General features: G+C 53.1%; 2 protein-coding genes across 2 annotated transcripts; one reads left to right on the top strand and one right to left on the bottom strand.

Moving 5' to 3' along the window:
* Nucleotides 1-1,041: 1,041 nt before the first annotated feature.
* CTAM01_05895 (major facilitator superfamily transporter) lies at nt 1,042-2,876 on the top strand (the record flags this gene model as incomplete). Its single annotated transcript, XM_060521925.1, has 3 exons — nt 1,042-1,218; nt 1,323-1,423; nt 1,526-2,876. The coding sequence occupies 3 exons, from the start codon at nt 1,042-1,044 to the stop codon at nt 2,874-2,876; spliced, it is 1,629 nt and encodes a 542-aa protein (XP_060383594.1).
* Nucleotides 2,877-6,414: 3,538 nt separating this feature from the next.
* CTAM01_05894 (6-phosphogluconolactonase) lies at nt 6,415-7,200 on the bottom strand (the record flags this gene model as incomplete). The annotated part of the gene is made up of 1 exon (XM_060521924.1): nt 6,415-7,200. One exon carries the CDS (start codon nt 7,198-7,200, stop codon nt 6,415-6,417), a length of 786 nt encoding a protein of 261 aa, XP_060383593.1.
* Between the last annotated feature and the right edge of the window lie 5,999 nt (nt 7,201-13,199).

Below are 13,199 nucleotides of genomic sequence, written 5' to 3'. Positions count from 1 at the left end.
CCGCATTGCGGAAAATATAGATTAACATTAAAATGACTTTTGGGGCAGCCTTTGTGGAAGGATGGAGCAGAGACGCGACGGTTTGTTTCACACCGGCAGGATTTTTAAGATGAGATTCGATCCGTCCCCATTCCACATCATGGTGAGCTCCCTCGGTCACACACTCACACTACAGTTCATTGATCTCTCTGGCGCTGCTTACCTACTCTGCCGGTCGATTGATTTGATTAACGAGGTGACTGGTCAGTTGATGTCCGGGAAGCTCGGGGCGATTCGGTCGAAGGCCGGGCGATATGAGGAGTTTTCCCCCTACGAGGTTATGGGTTTTGGGAGCAGTGAAGCGGGTGAACGGGTTGCCAAGCACACCAGGCCGATTTGATCTCCGACGCCGTTACATTTCCACCTTACCGGCTAACAACCCTGGTTCCGTCACAGTCTGGCCCGGTGGCCGTGTCTTCGCATTCTTGTTTTTTTGGTTCGCCGTTGTCGATGAAGGTTTCGCATCGAGGACTTGACTGCAGAAAGTCTCTGTTCCAGTACGACCTGGATCCGAACCAAATCACGAACTAGGGTTCAGATCAACATCTCTTTTGCTGTCTTGATTTTTGTTTGTAGGACTCGGGACGGGAGACAATTTGAGCCAAAATGCTCTTCAGGCTCCACTCTTGAAGAGACTTTTGCGATCACGTGCTTCGCTGCGGGAGTGTCGTCAGAGGCGATAAGGCCCGGCCTGGGCTTATCGGGCGGCCAACCATCCGATGAGGACCCCGACAGAAACGGAGCTTAACTGTATGCAGGAGGCAGATTAGAAATCCTCGTCGGCCACAATGCGAAAGTCGGAGAGATAGCGGGGGAGAGATAGGGAAAATCAATTGACTTCATAAACGACCGGCAATTGGTATTGTCTATCCTGCTCTTAGAGCGATTTCAACGTTTTGGCAAAAGGGGGGAAAGACAGCAGAAGTCTCGCCAGTAATTTCCATCAGGTTCCCAAAGCACAGCAGCAGCATTAGTTTCGGCCGTTACTTCGTTTCCGCAAAGATGACCGGCTCCGTCAATGGCACCTCCGTTCCGACGGAGACGTCGCCGCTACTGCGCAACTCCGACTCGGAGGCGGCCAATGGCAACGGCAACGACACTGACGCCGGTGAAAATCGGGACGGCAACCCGGAGATGGCCAAGAAGATGCACTTTCTTCTTCCGGCCGTCGGTATCGGCGTAGGTTCCACTCCAGCCCGGGTCCCTTCCTCGGCGCAAGGCCTCCGGCAGCGGCTCAGGTCGACCGCTCAGAACTCGGCAGGGACTAACTGGTGTTTTTCTAGATCTATCTCTGCGCTGTCGACCAGCTGCTCACCGTGGCGACGTACGCCAAGATTGGGAGCGAGCTTCACGCGCTGAATTATACGAGCTGGCTCGCAACATCGTGAGTAACACGCCCTCCCTCACCCTCAGAGAAACTCATCTCATCCGGCTTCATGCCCGATGTAAGACAACGAAGAGCGAAGTACTAACATGATGCCCACAGCTACTACATCACCCTCACCAGCTTCCAACCCCTCTACGGCAAACTCAGCGACATCTTCGGCCGCAAAGAGTGCCTCCTCTTCGCTTACACAGTCTTCGCACTCGGTTCTCTGGGCTGCGGCCTAGCACAGTCCTTCACCCAGCTCTGCGTCGCCCGCGCCATAGCCGGCATTGGCGGCGGCGGCATGAACAGCGTTGTCGCCATCCTCCTCAGCGACATCGTCCCGCTCCGCGACCGCGGCGTCTGGCAAGGGTACCTCAACATCATCTTCGCCGCCGGCACCTCCACCGGCGCGCCCCTCGGCGGCCTCCTCGCAGACTCGGTCGGCTGGCGCTGGTCCTTCACGGGCCAGGTCCCGCTCTGCGTACTCGCGTTCTTGGCGGTGTACTTTGTCCTCGACGTGCCCAAGACGGACCACGCGCACTGGCGCGAAAAGGTGAAGCGCATCGACTTCCTCGGCGCCGCTACCCTCGTCGCCGCCGTCGTGGCCCTGCTCGTGGGCCTGGATTCGGGCTCTAACAACGGGTGGTCGAGTAAGCTTACCGTCGCCGCGCTCGCCGCCACGCCCGTCCTGTTCTCCGTCTTTGTATACGTCGAGATGCGCGTCGCGTCGCACCCCTTTGCGCCGGGCCATATCATCTTTGACCGCTCGCTGTTCGCGTGCTACCTCGCAAACTTCTTCGGCATAGCGGGCCACATCGCCTCCATCTTCTTCATCCCGCTCTTCTTCCAGGCCGTGCAGGGCGCCTCGGCCACCCTCGCGGGCGCGGCGCTCGTGCCGGCCATGATCACCTCCGTCACGGCGAGCGTCAGCTCGGGCTACTTTATGAAGCGCAAAGGCCGGTACTACACCCTCACGGTGCTCGCCTACGGTCTCATGGTCGTCGCCGTGGCTCCCACGGTCGCGGCGCTGTACTTCCGCTCCTCGGCGGGCGTGGTGGGCGGCATGGCGCTGCTCGCGCTCGGCGGCGGCGCGGGCATCACGACGACGCTGGTGGCGCTGCTGGCTAACGCCGCGTCCCGGGATTCTGCGGTGGTGGTGGCGTGCTCGTACCTGTTCCGGAGCCTCGGGTCGAGCATCGGGATTAGTGTGTGCTCGTCTGTGCTGCAGCAGGTGCTGCGGACGCAGCTGGCGGCGCGGCTGCGGGACGGGGACGAGGCGAGGCGCGTTGAGGAGCGGGTTCGGGAGAGTTTGGATTATATTCGGGAGCTGCCGCCTGCTGTTGCCGGGGAGGTGAGGGCGAGTTATCAGGTTGCGACGTTGGGGGCCATGGTGCCTATGGCGGCGTTGCTTGTGCTTGCTTTTTTGAGTACGTTTTTTATCAAGGAGAAGGCTTTGGGGAAAAAGTAGAGAGTGTGAGGGAGAGGAGTTGGGAGAGAGGAATTTTCTCTCTTGGGGTGGAAGGTTCACTGCGAGGTGTAGATCTGCGATCTGGTGTCATCTATACACTCATGAGGTAGATTCTGTTGTGATACAAACTTTACGGAGAGGTGAGAGGTTTGCTGTACACTTACCGGCTGGACATATTTCCTCTGCGTAAGGTAATGAATGGGTCGGCTTGGAAGCGCGTTCATATCCTGTATATAAATACCTCATGCAGAGGTCTCGAACCCAAGACCTGATCTCTAAACGTGGCAAATTGCCACGCACTTCAGCGTAAAGAACAGAGGTTGTAGGCCAACACCTGTGGCTTGAAGCCGGCACTGAGGGACATGTGAGAACGGTGTCACGGAGAGAGAATACAGAGTATGTTTTCATGCCATGATTTGTGTGTGGAATTTGCAGCTGTGCATTTTTTTTCTCTCCCTCTCAAGGTGACTTGTACGGCTTTTGTATCTGTATAATATGAATACCGGGCCGCGTAAGGTGGCTGGGTAGTCATTGTGTGGGAGGAATCTGCTGGGAGACTCATTTTTACCGTACATAAGCCCCATCCAGAGGTATCTCGGATTCAATTCTGAAAAGACAAATCCCGCGGGCTTTCGGGCTGGTCCGTGAGCACGTGCTTCTTGACGGGTGAGAAGCAGACGGACGATGATGTCGCTGGTTTCTAGCCAAATCGCTAGTTGACTGGCTGGAGCGACGAGCCAGTAGACAGATGGTAAGGTTCTAAAGCTCTATATATCCTGCTCTTCTCATACCAATGCCCGTATATATTGTATTCTCATTTGAATTTCCTCTGAGTGAGAGAGAGGAGAACAGAGAATGGTCATGTTACTGTATAGATCTTAAAGTCTATAAACTCCCTAAGAAGAAGTCTGTCTGCCAAAAGAGATGCCATCGCTAAAAGCATAGACTTCCAAAAAGAGATATCTCCAGCCTAGGCTCTTGGGGATTCATTGAGCGGATGAGTCTGCTGCTTAATTTCAAGGGTTCTTAGACGCGCCCAATTCGTGTTACTAAGTCGGTTGATCGATAGATTAGGTTTGAGTGCTTCGTTTTCTGCATAGGCTAAGTAGTATAAGCACCCGATTTCCGATACCACTAAGGTAATCAGCGCGGCAAGGGTTAGTTCTTGGTGAGTCTATTGAAGAGGTTCATAAGAAAGCTAAGCTTCTTTCCACCGAAGCAGATACGCAGCGCCTTCTAAGTAGAGAAAGGGCGAAAGAGAGCGGGGATTCCCTCACACTCGTCGCCTCTAGATACTAGTGCTTGGGCTTGTATCACAAACAAACATGTAAAGAGATTTGAAGAAATTTAGAAGCTGCTGCAACCTAGACTCGGAAACGGGTGGGCAAGATATATTTTGCAGCTGTGCTCAGGAATCAGGTGTCCAAAGCAATCCTGGACAACTGAGGTAGAGAGCAGATTGCCTCATCCAATTAGAGAATAGAGCAGAGGAGAAAGGGGCGACATAAGACACTTGTCAGCAAGAATGCCGGGGTATTCAAACTGAAGCAGAGATTGCCCTGCGCCTCAGGCTGACAGGCACATTTCTAGTATGCAATTGATGCGGCGGCGTATTTCTAGGGCCCAGGGAAAGTGTAAGGTCTTGGTAGGCATAGGTCAACGACATTGACTATAATAGTGTCCGGATGTTTGTCCTTCCTCGTGACCAGCCGTTGCAGTAGCAGAAGAAGGGAGAGAGTGTAACTTGTCCATTTCAATTCATCTCGTCGTGCTCTTGTGAGAATTATGAAGGGATCCACCAGCCCGTCTTCGCTGCCCCCATCTTCAACTGCTACTTCTTCAACTCCGTGCCCCCAGTATACAGGAACACGAACCAGAAGACAAGAATCAGAACAGGTACTATTATAAAACATCAGGGAGGTGCTCATTTTCTCGCCAGGTCCTGAAATTCATGGTCTCTGAAGTTATACCTTGATGAACAACCGCGAGGGACTCCCACGGGTCCAGTCAGTGTGGCAGTCAGACCAATGCGGTCATCGAAAAGAGAACTCTGGGTACACGCGCACACGGACCATTGAGACGCCAAGGCGTCTCTGCAAGCCTTTCTTGTTCGTATTATTGATGAAGCGGGCACCTTAACCCTCCCATTCCGGCTCTATTACGCCGACCCTCATTTCTCATCAAGGATGGAGAAGGAAGTGGTAAGCAAGAGGTGCGTGAATCATCAGAAGAGCAATGGCACCGGACAACAGGGTAAAAGAGGAACGCGTAGCTTAACACCCCTGATTCTCCGTTAGATGTCCTATTTTCAAGATCCGGAGTAGAAAGAAAACATCTCGAGCAAGTCTCGAATGTCCGTTAGAATGACTGCCTTGATCAGCATAGAACGGAGACGCGTAATACGGGGGTCGGTCGTATCGTCTCAAAAACAAATCGGAAAAAGAAACTCAACCTGAGGACTGAATCTCTCAGTTCAAATGCTGTGATTCGAACTCGTAGCCTGTCATTGAGTAGGCTGTCTGTGTATTAATGTGATTGTTCCTTGTTGTTGGAGCTTTGCTCACGCCATCACCCAATTAGTCAGACAGGCGCCTTCCGGCTGGCAACAGGAGCATGGCTGAGGGGATCTAGACGACTTGGACTTCTTTCTAATCATAAGGCAGGAATTGGATTTCCTTCTCACATACCTTACTCGGCCCGAGATTTTGGGTAGGCAGGCTCGGTGAGGGCCTGAGGGGGAAGACCTCTACCGTTTTCTCATCTTCCCCCACGTCAGCAATGCATGACTGGAGAAAAAGTTCATATCCTCAGCCCTACATGGATCTTCATCGGCGGGGTGAGGTCATGTGGCGTCCTATTACCAAGGTAGACGTAGGCAGATGCGACTTTCATGCGGGATGCAGGAAACGAAGGCAAAAACGCAAAGGCACTGCTCGCCACCAACCCCCCCACGTGCTTGGGAAATGAGGAGAGGACTGAGAATGGTACTAAATCACGATACATTCGATTACTCGTTGATGGGGCGTTGATGGGAATATATGTCTTTTTTGCATTTGCTTGGCCCCTTCTCCTTGGTGAGAGAGGAGAACCGTCGAGCTATCTACCCACAGTTGTGCGTCACGGCGGTTGAAAAACTGTACCCGCCGATCCGCCTGGCAAAGTTTCCCTCCCAAAGTCTCTCGTCTCGTTCCTTTGTATCGTGAAATCATAAAGTCTGACGTGAATGGATATCAAAAGTTCGAGGCCCAGCGAACAGATAGCAAATCCTGAAAAAGGGGTGGTGGGAAAGAGTTCCGGGGGCAACCCAAGACGAGGTAAACTGGGCATGGACGCCAGGTCTCTGAAGCTCGCGACCAAGCCAGCGATTGTCGGTACAGTCCTTTTTTTTCCCTTCGTAATTTCCATCCCTTTGAGAGATGTGCCGTTCGTTGAGTCTCTGTCTATCTGGAACGAGCAATGGTTATTCTTTTTATTTCGCAATCGTCCTCCACATCATCAGATCTATCCACCGTCTCTCCTCACCGTGGTTCTTTGGTGTTTACAAGAACGAACGGCGGGGGAAGCTGACGCCCTCAACGGCGGCGTTATCGACGAACCAGCTGACGCGGTCGCCGGCGCCCTCGTTGACCAGGGCGCAGGGAAGTCCATCGCCGTGCTCAAAAATCCTCTTCATGATCTCCTTCTTACCGCCACCAGTGGCGACAAAGGCAATCTTGACGCCGTGGTTCACGACGGGAAGAGTGAGAGTGATGCGCTTGGGCGGGGGCTTGGGGGAGTCCTCGATGGGAGCAACCCAGGCAGTCGTCTCGCGCAGCAGTTCGTGACCGGGGAACAGACTGCAGGTGTGTCCGTCGGGACCGGAGCCGAGGAGCAACAAGTCGAAGATGGGGAGACGCACGCTGTCGCGGCTGGCAAAGCTGGTGACGAGGGTCTTTTCGTACTGATCGGCCAGCTCCTGAGTGTCGTTCAGGTAGGTGGTGTCGATGGGATGGACGGTCGGGGCACCGAGGTCCTCGGGGATCTTGTCGAGCAGCTGGCTCTTGAGGAGAGCATAGTTGGAGTCCTCGTGGTCGAGGGGAACAGCGCGCTCGTCGGCGAAGAAGATTTCCCACTTTCCAAAGTGAACCTGGTCTTCGGGGCCGGTGGAGGGTGTGAGCAGTGCCTGGGCCAAAGCCTTTGGCAGCGAGCCGCCAGAGACGGCGACCTTGAAGGCACCGTGACGATTCAGACCTGCATTTTGTGCCTGGATGACGTAGGATCGCAGGGCGGGCGCGAGTTCGTCAACCGACGGGTAGGCGAAGAGATTTGGCTGTTTGTTGCTCATGGTGGGGTAAAGTAAGCTGGAGGTAGGTTGGTGGAAGGCGGAAGGCGGGGGGCGGAGAAGTGTGATGTCGGAAGCGAGGTTTACGTTGCGAAGGGGGGCGAAGAGGAGGATGTGAAGGAAAACGGTCTGCTGTCGGTGCAGAATGAGGGGCGGTCCGAAATTGGAGAAGGTGCGCACAAACTCCGGCTTCTTGCTGCGGGATGTACTGCGTTTTGCTAGGCAGGGCGAATATGCTTGCGTGTTCCGTGTGGTTGGTTGAAAGTTGGAGGTTCAGACGAAGATGGAAGCTTTGAGAGAGCCGTCTGTCAGTCTGCACACGGGAGGGACGTAATAAGGACCGAGGAGATAAATAGCGTCGGTCTAAGAATCAAGCGGCGGGATGGGTCATGGATGTTTCCAGATGTTAAGGGCCAAAAAACCACAAAAGATAGGTAGACCCAAAACCGATAGCGGGGCAGATGATTGAATATTTTGTATCTGTGTCACCTTTTTTTTATTTTTATTTTTTAATCGGGGCAGAAAGTGCAGTTCACACAGTGAGGCCAGGTACGTATTCATACACCTTACGTTTGGCACAGATTGGAAGTCGAAAGACGCAAAGAGCACCTCACCTCAGTCCAGCAGCTTGGGCAGGCTGCAGTTGAGCAATTTGAGTGTGGCTCGACCCAATTATTCTCTGCCGGCTGTGCTCTGGAGCTGCAATCCAAACGATTTGTTTGGCTCAAAGGTCAATGAGTAGCCAGTGCTTGGTGCTTGATGGTTGGTGGTAATAGTCTCATGTGAGATAGCGTAGGACGAGGGCGGGCGGATGTATGCGGGCTGCAGGTAAATTTGCACCGTTTCACCATGGATTCGTGATCGATAACGGCGGGCAAAAGGCAAGTCAGGCCTTGATCAGAGCACTTGCTGCGGCACCTCACTATACTCTATTCCTTATTCTTTACCTCAGGTACGCAAGTGCGTGTACTGTGTAAAATGGCGGGGTTGCCATGTTTCCAGTGGACCGGCTGTGAGGTGGTAATCTGTATCTCGAATGCCTTTTCCTAGCTTCATTGTTGACCTGCCGTAGAGTCCGGACTTTTAATAAGGATATTTTGAAAGCCTTGAGCTGTTGACTCGCCAGATAACGTCGGTGGTGGCAGTCGTTACTATCCATAATATGCTTCATTCTTGACAATCAAGAGATGAAGAGCCCGTTTTGAATGCCACAAAGCTGGATGCAATCAGCAGAGTCAGACTGAGTGATGATGAATGATTTGTCCGCAAAGCTAACTGTAGTTGTCGTTGGTCCGTTAGTGCTTCCGTAAGGTACACATTGATGATTTGCCGAAGCAGTTGCGCTGCCCTCAAGGGTCAAGGGACCATTGCAGTTCCGGGAATGGACACTCATTGTCCGGCATGGCGCTGATGCAGCACTACTGTTGTAGATCGAGTCGGCGTGTCGGGTGGCTGGTGGCTGGAGGATTTAGGGCGATGAGATGGCTGGAAGTAGAACAAGTTTGGCGGGATGATTTTGTGGCGAACCAAGTCGTGAACCCACTGCAGTGAGAGCGCAGCTGGTAGATCCAGCCAAGGAAGGACGACCATGACGGCTCACGGCCCCTGACCGAGCTGCCCGGCGGTCGGGAAGCAGCGCCGCTGCCTCAGAGCTAGAGCATGGAAGCATCTGAAATTGATTGCTCGGGTGCATTTTTGTATGCATCCCGTGGGGTCCATGGATTTCGATAAGAAACGGCAAAGTTGAAGCGCAACGGAAGGATGAGCGGAAAGAGGGATTTAGCCTAAGCACCAAGCACAGAAGGTGGAAGGATCCTTCCTGCCTTCCTACCTTTCCGCATTGCTGGTCTCAGCGTTCCTGCCGAATCTAATGTGAACTGAGGTAATAGCAGGCTTCCGTTCTCAGCTAAGGTACCTAGGGCAGCACTTGCCCGGAGTGAAGCACCGACTGGTAGTAAGAAAGCAGACAAGACTAGATGGCAGGAATTATACCACAAACTCCTTTTTGTTAATATTACTTTCAATTTGCGAAATGCAGCGCTTCTGCTTTGGAAAAGTAGACAAAGTCTGTCCGGGGTGGGCAATTCGGACTGCGAGCATCGTTGCGAATGTCATGCATGTCGTCAACCCATGAAGAGCGAGCGCCAGGCACAATCGCTTCTCGCATTCCAACAACCTGCCGGAGGAAACGCTCCTGGAGCCATTAGCCCGCCCACATGCCCCTCCTCAACCACCTACCTCACCTCAAGCACTGCTGCGGCAGTGTACCCGAATGCAGCGCGACCACATACCTATTCAAGAAGCATGCCAACTATTAGCTTGTTCAATTGCTTCCGAAGCAAACGCCATTAGCTCCAAGTTACGCTTTCACACCTACGAGTGTGCGATTGTGGTCGACTCGATGCTCAGAATTAGTGCTCGCCTGACAGGAGTTACTGATCCAAGTTCATTCGCTGTATCCGTATATACCTCAAAATAGACATGACTGACACCATTTGCAGTGTCAACTCCACACTTGTCCATCAAGCCAATCGCCCTTCTGCTGGTTCGTCGCATGCAATGCAGCGCTGCGGACAGACATCAGGAAACCGCCAGCCTCATGTTGAACGTGGGATCGACACCACGATACACCTCAATGGACGAGACCACCGATTTATCCACGTTGTCACTCCCACGTTGCTATTGTGCTGCCAGCCTTTGGCATGTGCCAGCGAGTCTGGGGAAGACGCCTAGACCACTGGCCCGAACCGGCGCGCCTCCTGCGAACTACCGGCCGAATCCAATATCAGAATCAACTCTATTATGCTATTTCCACGTCAAAGGACAACAGTCCGATCTTTTGATGCCTGGTGTCCTATAGATCGCGGGCCACCGGCAAATGCCTGATTTGCAGTGCGCCCTCAATTCTCCAAAATGTGCGAAATCGCAGTCCAAGTTCCGCGTCTCTGCTGCGTTACACAAGAAGATACACGAGGAATAATACTGTCGAGCATCGGTGCCTTATTCGCTATCCAAGAACACATTTGTTATGCCAAATCGACGATATACTTCGGTATCCACTATTGGTCTCTGCGTGCCTGTCAATATCGCCAGTGCGGGCACAGGTACAGAGGCTGATGAGTGACATCTCTACAAGTCGCTACCTCGAAAGCTTCGTCACCTCTCTTCTGCATTATCACTCACGTCAGCAATAGCGTTTGATTCATCTTGAAGAAACTTGACAGATTTTACGAGTCTTTACATGAACGAGTCCGGAGTGCGTCATTGTTCGCGGTGCGTTTGATAGACCCCTGCATGACTCGACAAAATCAACCACCAGGCGGTTGATAAACTCGGTGGATTAAACGATCACAGCCGGTGCAAACTTGACGGTGCATCAGGATGTTGCGCCGGGCATCGATGCATCTCGACAATGACGTCACTGCGACGAACTGACTCGGAAGTCGTCCATCTCCAATTCAAGGGAACCATCACGAACCACCGGGCGGACGGGGGTTCAGCAGAAACCTGGTCCAGCTACTGCGGGGACGCTGTCGTCATAATGTTGACTCGAATACCAAAAAAGGAGGGGTGTTGGCGGGTCGCAGCGCTTGAAGTGAAGCGCCGCTTTCTGAAACGGAATCCCGCGATATCATCATCCACAAACGGTCCGGATGTCAATTCAGCAAAATTACGCGCGTGATGGCCCGCGGGGGGAGCAACGATCAAGACCAGGCAATCGCCGATGTATGTGTAAGAGGCGTCCGATTTACAGCAGTGCGCTGCAGGAAGTGGACATGATTCACGTCGGCGGTGTGCCCAAGGCCTCGAATCCACACTTGACGGCGCATGCTGTTGGTTCGTTCGTCGCGACCAGGCCGGAGCACGCGGAGCTATTCCCGTGTTTGATATACTACCTACATACGACAATGCCACAGCTGATATCGAGCGACAAACGGTGGGGACCGGGTTGCAGCAGATGCGACGAAAAGTGTCAATCAACTGGACCCTTAATCACGAATGGGACGGGAAGGCAGTATCCTCGGGGCGACCCAGTGCTAGGTAGGGTGCCAGGGCCCTTGCAAGTAAGCCTCATTCTGCGTTTTGCCCTGCTGCTCCAGCTATCCCTTGCTGCCCCAGATGGCGATCAGGCACTGGCAAGGACTTGTCGAAGAAACAAAGGACAGGAATAACTCCGGCACTGCGGTAAAAAAATGGAGGCCCCTTTCCAGACTTCGTACAGAAAGGCAGGCAACTGGACAGAAAAGGTATCTGATCGGCCCAACGGGCGTCAAATGCTCCATCGGCCGCGTCTATTTCTTGTCGAATGTATCAGTACGAACAAGGCACGAATACCGTACTGCATAGGATTGCGCCGGCATGTGAATTGTTACGAGGAAAAAAAGGTTCATGCGGAAGAAACGAGAACCCATAAAAGGCAAAAAAGTCAAAACGGAAATGACGGGATGAAAGCAACGGGGAGACTAGACACTGACGTCACTAGACATGCGGTTCCTTGAAGAGGGTTCCCAGGTCTCAAGCCAATTCGCGACAAGTCGCAATCCCCAGTATCCACGGGAGAAGAGCTCGGGCAAGCGCGTGGTACGTGAGGCTGACAGGGTCGAGTCCCCTTGTTGCTGAGTCGCAAAGCCAAGTGGTACGAAACCATGTTTTCACTGCCACTGCCCCGTCTCAACCGTCCATCGAAGGGTCATCTTACCAGGAACCATGGACCACGGACTTCAAGGCAAATCAAGGGTCGCAACCTATCCGTACATCTAACTTTCCCCCCCTTAGAGGACGCAGCATGGGTATGCGATGGTCTCTCAGCCAGTCACGCCGTTGCGCCTGGCGGTTCAACGTCAAGACGTTCCGGGTTGAATGCGCTTGCGGTCTTGGGAGCGGTTGTCCGCAAGTCACAAAGACCAGGTAGGGCAGTTTTACCCCTCCACGCGAAGGACCCTGAAGTTCCAGTTTTCAAGGGTCCAGTCCAGAACCCCCCACTTGTCACCACGCACCAACGGACCCCAATCCGCGGCCAATATCCAATTGATGAGTTGCAAATTTCTTCCCCTTCCCTTTCGAGGTCAAGGTCGACGACGACTTGCGTCTGTGTTTAATTTCCATCTTGTTGCCCCCTTTTAAAAAACGGCATACTTGGACGGACCGGCCATCAACCAAAAATAGGGTCTCCGTCTTACTGGGACCAAGCTAAACAAACCGGGCTAGTCACCTCCGGCTACAACTGTCAAGACAGGCAGCAAACGCCAATCGAGGAGAATCAGAGAGAAGAGCAGCACAGGATCAAGCACGACTAAAACCAGAGAGGCATCAGGGCGCGCCATCACCCGCCAGACCAACACCATCGCATCACCTTCATTTCCGTCTGATTGACGAATAAGGACGCCTTCCTTCCTTCCAGTCCTGCCATCTCATTCTCGCCTCTTTTCCTTCATCGGCCCTTCCCCCCCCTTCAAATCTACTTACTCTCGTTTCCCCCATTTTTCAAATCCGTTTTCCCCGGGCTCTTTCTTTACGCTGTAATTCAACGACTTCCAACGGATACAGCCCGGGCAGGGTTGCCATAAAGTGGTCTGACCAGTTGTGGGCTTGCCCCGTTCTCTTTGCCCAAAAAAAACCCCCTCTCAGTCGAAAAAAATAAAACAATTAAAAAAAAAAAAAAAAAAGACCTCGAGACACAACCGCGCGCAGCCGTGTGCCGGGCTTTTTCCTCCTAGGGTTCAGGTTCATCTCACCGTTCCGTTCCCGAGACGGTGTTCCATTAAGGTACCACAACACGTCCGCTCGACTTGGACCTTGAGCCCAGCAATACCAGGATCGTTATTCTCCTCACTGACGTCAGTGTCACTTGCATCCAATTTCGATCTCGATTCCTGGGCGGCATCTCCCTTCTTTTGCCTTGTTTCCCTTCTTTTTATCAGCAGCCCTGCCTGCACCTTGTTGGATGCTAGCCCCGAACAGTGCTGCCCAAGCGCTTTGCTACTAGCTTCCTTTTCTTCACC

Source organism: Colletotrichum tamarilloi, assembly GCF_030869305.1.
Source record: "Colletotrichum tamarilloi strain Tom-12 chromosome Unknown Scaffold_15.1, whole genome shotgun sequence".
Taxonomy (NCBI): domain Eukaryota; kingdom Fungi; phylum Ascomycota; class Sordariomycetes; order Glomerellales; family Glomerellaceae; genus Colletotrichum; species Colletotrichum tamarilloi.
This window is presented reverse-complemented; position numbering and strand designations above follow the sequence as displayed.